This window comes from Austrofundulus limnaeus, unplaced genomic scaffold (genome assembly GCF_001266775.1).
Source record: "Austrofundulus limnaeus strain Quisiro unplaced genomic scaffold, Austrofundulus_limnaeus-1.0 Scaffold890, whole genome shotgun sequence".
Classification (NCBI taxonomy): domain Eukaryota; kingdom Metazoa; phylum Chordata; class Actinopteri; order Cyprinodontiformes; family Rivulidae; genus Austrofundulus; species Austrofundulus limnaeus.
Genome location: NW_013953292.1, coordinates 71509 through 76446, shown reverse-complemented (window position 1 = coordinate 76446; position 4938 = coordinate 71509). Strand labels below are relative to the sequence as shown.

The 4938-nt window shown below is 38.9% G+C and overlaps 1 protein-coding gene across 7 annotated transcripts in view; it reads right to left on the bottom strand.

The window, feature by feature from the left end:
* Positions 1-4938, bottom strand: part of fat3a (FAT atypical cadherin 3a) — an 87207-nt gene that overhangs the window by 10780 nt on the left and 71489 nt on the right. For all 7 annotated transcript variants that reach the window (XM_014029365.1, XM_014029368.1, XM_014029371.1 and 4 more), the window contains one exon: positions 4032-4145. In XM_014029365.1, the coding sequence (XP_013884819.1) occupies positions 4032-4145 (114 nt within the window). The remainder of the gene's footprint in view (positions 1-4031; positions 4146-4938) is intronic.

The window sequence follows — 4938 nt, the reverse complement described above, 5'->3', positions numbered from 1 at the left end:
TTCAGATATAAACACTGAACTAAAGAAGCAGGTCAGATAATTACTTAATCGGCTCTGATTAAACAACTTCCGATTCGATGTGCAAAATGTAGCATCCATGCTATCTCTGTAAACAAACAAGCCGGCTGATGAGACGTCACGTCTTTTACTGCKCATGCGTGTCACATCAGTGCTGTGGAGCGTTCACACAGGAGTCTGATGCAGGTCACATTTAAAATGTAATGTGAACATTCACACAAAAAGATCGGATTTTTTCAAAAAATCGGAACCGAGCATTAAGACCTGCAGTGTGAACGTAGCCCTAGTTTCCAACAGGTCCCTGACCTCCAGACAGGATGAGTCAGTTCTGTTGCAGTCCTCAGTTTATAACTCTAAGGTTTTAGTCACGAAGGCTTCATAAGTAAATGTTTCAGTATATTTTTGTTCTGGACACTTGGTGGGGACGTTTGTCAGTGTCAAAAAAAAAAAAGTAGGTCCTCTGGATGGTTCTTCTTTAGCGAAACGTTTCGTCTCTCCTCCAAGAGACTTCTTCAGTCAGATGAGTTTCAGGTGAACTCAGCATTATAAGCACTGCCTCCACATGGACAAACAGGTTAGTCATATGCAAAAGAGGCCCATCGCCTAACAATAGGCTTGATTAGCTCTATTTAAGGCTGAGTCACACTACAAGATTTTAAAACAGTCGGCCGATTTTCAAAGACTGAGAGACACACGTGAGGATAAAAAATCCTGGATCTACCAGATTTGGTCCTACAGTGTGTGGTGTACAGTCACACGGCAAGAGACAACACACCACACATGAAAAGATATTTCATTCATGAACATGTTAGATTTTAAATCACGCGAGACTTCCTGAAATCTCGTGAGAATTCAGATGTCCGAGGAAAAATCTCACGTGACCTCCAGAGAGACGTGAGTTCAGAGTAAATAAACATTTGCAACAAGGAAGAAACAAAGTGGATTGCTTGTGGGCTATTTTTACCAGAGGAGAAACAATTCCACAGGACTTTTAGCATCCAGCAGACTTTCTGCTGAGTCATGACAGTTTTTTTGTCCTCTGGAATCCCCTCCATGTTTACATCACCTCGCTTTCTGATTAGCTACACGTCTCATTCAACAGGCTGAGAGCTCGTGTGAACACTACACACACACTGTGATATTGGGCCAAAAAATCTAACGTTGAATATCCCCGATTTGAGGTCGGAGCGGTCCCAACGTCCTCCCGAGCCGACTAGATCACTCTTAACTCACCATCCACGGCAGGAAAATCTGCTCAGGTTATCTTTAGAGCCAATAAGATAATCTGGACTTCCTTAAGATTGTTGGAAAGGCAAAAATCAGCCTGATTTTCTTGTAGTGTGATGCAGGCCTTAGTCACATGCAAAAGAGGGCCATCACTTAACAATAGGCGATGGCCCTCTTTTGCATGTGACTAACCTGTTTGTCCATGTGGAGGCAGTGTTTATAAGGCTGAGTTCACCTGAAACTCATCAGACTGAAGAAGTCTCTTGGAGGAGAGATGAAACGTTTCACTAAAGAAGAACCATCCAGAGGACCTACTTATTTGTTCTTTTTTCTACCTGGATTACAGAAATGCGTCAGGACATTTGTCAATGTCCTTAGAGGACAGCTGAAGAAAACAACACTGCACCCATCAGTGAGTGACTTGGAGCTACATCAGAGAATTATTTGTATGATGATACTTTGCAAAGAGAGAGAGCTGTTATAATCTTAAAGGGACAAAGACGTTCATGAAATTTAGAACCATTCTGAAAGGACGGTGCACCTCAATCCAAAGAGTGAGATTGTGGAATAATCTGGAAAATGATGTTAAAAATGTTAGATCAATGAACATGTTCAAGAGAATGATGGAGTTAGATTGTTGAAAAAATAAGAAACAGTATAATGTGTGTCCATATAAATTGTTCTAGAAAGATTTGATGTTTTTGTTTTGTTTTGGGAAGATTACTATTGTTTGAAATTACACTTGAGAAAAAAGGCAGATATTATAAGATATTTTTCTTCTCTCTGCTGCCTTTCATTGCATTTCACTTCATTTCATTGTATTTACTTTTCTTTTTATTATACATAGATTTTGTTTTTAAGAAATGAATAAAGTTTGGAAAAAAAATCTGTTTGCCTATTTGATGCTTTTGTAACAAACGTTACAAAGATTTTATTAACAGCTGTTTGAATCCCAGTTACCCTATAAGGTGGGTGAATATTGTTCAGACCAATAAAGACCCAGAGATGTAGCTCCATGAAGGAAGCTCCCAACGTTCAGGTGAAAGGCCTCAGTTCTAAGCCTGCACTGTGAAAACACAGCTGGTCTCAAGTAGATGTTCCTGTGTTATTGTGTGAGACTGTAGGCACAGTAGGGTTGGGCAAAATTGTATCGTGTGCAATTAATGGTCAGAAGATCTTTAAATGGTTATTTTTTGGCACTTGACAATTAATAAGATCAATGCCAGCAGACAGACTGACTGGAGATTTCCTCCTTGGCTAAGTACCACAATTACCGTATTTATTCATGTATAATATGATCTCATGTATAATACGACCCCCCTTTTTTTTTAGCTTAAAAAGCATAAAAAATTTAATCCTCAAACTACCTCTAATTTCATACAGACTTCAAGATTTTTCAGCCTTTGCAGTCTTTATACTGTACATATCAGTAAAGTGATCATTGGACTGTTCATTTTATTTTAACAACAAAAGGCATTTTGACTGAAAATACATATCAGCAAACTATGATTTTTGAGCATCATATGAATTCTGGCTTTTTACACATAGTCCACCAGGAGGCGCCAACACAAAAGTCAGAGACTTCACATGACATTTGGGCCATCTTGTGGGGGAAAAGCAGATTACTTCCCAGATTACGCCCCCTCTGGTGGGGAAACTTTTTTCAGGGATACAAACTTTTTTAGAACACCGGTAGACGGCAGCCATTACAGACGAACATGTGTTTGTTGTTGTTCGAGGAGCGGCTCGGTCACACACTAATGCCATTTGTTTATCATTACTGAGCTGAAGGACTGCTTTTTTCCTTCTTTTTTTCACATCATGTCGCCTGCCTGGATCTGTTATTAGCTCGCTCTGAAACATGGAAGAGTGTCAGAGGTAAGCTCGTTTCAACTGCTTTTTACGACGCAGTCTCGTTTCCGGACTCAGGCATTTTCTTGAATGAAGCCGATTCAGTTAAAATACATAAGTAAAAATATTTATCCGAGTATAATACTACCCCCAACTTTATGGATGATTTTATGGATTAAAATTCATGGTATTATACTTGAATAAATACGATAATTGTGATTCATTTTTCAATATTTCCCAGCCCTAAGGCACAATCTAAGCTTATTAGTTTGGAGACTAAAACTTCAACAAACATTAGAAAATTTCACAGTAAACTACGGAGAAATTATTATATTTGTTCCAAATACAATGCAAACTTGGGCCAAACAATAACAAATTGTTGTGCCTGTCCCCATCAACACCAGGTCTTTAGGAGGTTTTCTTCAGAGGTCCAGTCAGTGTTTCTGAAGAATGTACCTCCTGCAGACTCATTAGACAAATGACTGAATGAAAATGAGTTGGACATACAGTATCTGTCAGAAAACCTTGGTGAATGTTTGGGAATGTGTTGTTGTGTCACGTTTAATTTTAACTCCCTGTCAGTAGGATCCAGTATGACAGGAGCCACATCCAGACAGGATGTTGTAACACAGTGGAAACCATGTTTCTCCCTCAGTGTGCTCAAATCTAGTTATTAATATATTCAGATGGTCTAAAACAGTCAAGTTTCAATGTTGCATTTTGGAAACTTGTCAGAAAAACGTAGTTTAATCCCAAAAATTCACTCATGTTTATCTCAAAATGTAAACGTAAATGTCAGTTATAATGGGCAATGGTAAGCACAGTTTATAAATATAGAAGACACCTATCGTAGCCAAACAAATGAACAAGCAAAATAAAATAAATAACAATTGGGGCTTCTGAAACCTTTTTGTTTTGTAGTGGGTGTGTCTTACCGTTGTCGTCACAAGAGTCCGACTGGAAAGAATTCAGGGACTGGATCTCTGAATTACTGCCTTTGTTGTTCCCAGAGAAACACGTTTCTTCTTCTGTCATGTCGATCATTTTAGCTGCAGAGAAATAAGAGGTGTCAGGAGGAACAGCCCTGCTCTGTCTATGGTCAGGCTGAACAAAGGTCACATGAAATCCTCATGTGTCCTTTTATGACCCTGAAACTTCAATCCTTTGATTAAAAAACTGAACTCAATTCTTCAGCCTATTCAAATCTTCAAACTTCTCTTTCTTCAAAAGATTTTTACAGAGTAAAGTTTGTAAGAATTGAATGACTTCCTGAGTAAATATGGCCTTTAGGAAGTCTTCCAGTCTTGTTTTAAACATTTACAAACAACTTGGTTATGGGTTTGTCATTATTTTCTTTTATTAAATTTATTAATGTAAGAGTGTAACAGACTACAACTTGTATATCAAAAAGAAAAAATAAGTAGGTCCTCTGGATGGGTTCTTCTTTAGTGAAACGTTTCGTCTCTCCTCCAAGAGACTTCTTCAGTCTGCTGAGTTTCAGGTGAACTCAGCCTTATAAGCCCTGCCTCCACATGGACAAAATGTTAGTCACATGCAAAAGAGGACCATCGACTAACATAACAATAGGCTTGATTAGTTCTATTGTTCATAGCTATTGGTCATGTGCCCCATCATCTGACTCGTGTCATGTTATGTGAATGTACTGAATGCAGGCGGGGGATCAAAGTCCCCTTGTTTTTGTCCCTCTTTCCCTCTTTGTGTTGGGTATAAGTGGGGCCCCATTACCCCCCGCTTGCATTCATTACATACACGTAACACGACACGGGTCAGATGATGGGGCACATGACCTTCTATGAACAATAGAACTAATCAAGCCTATTG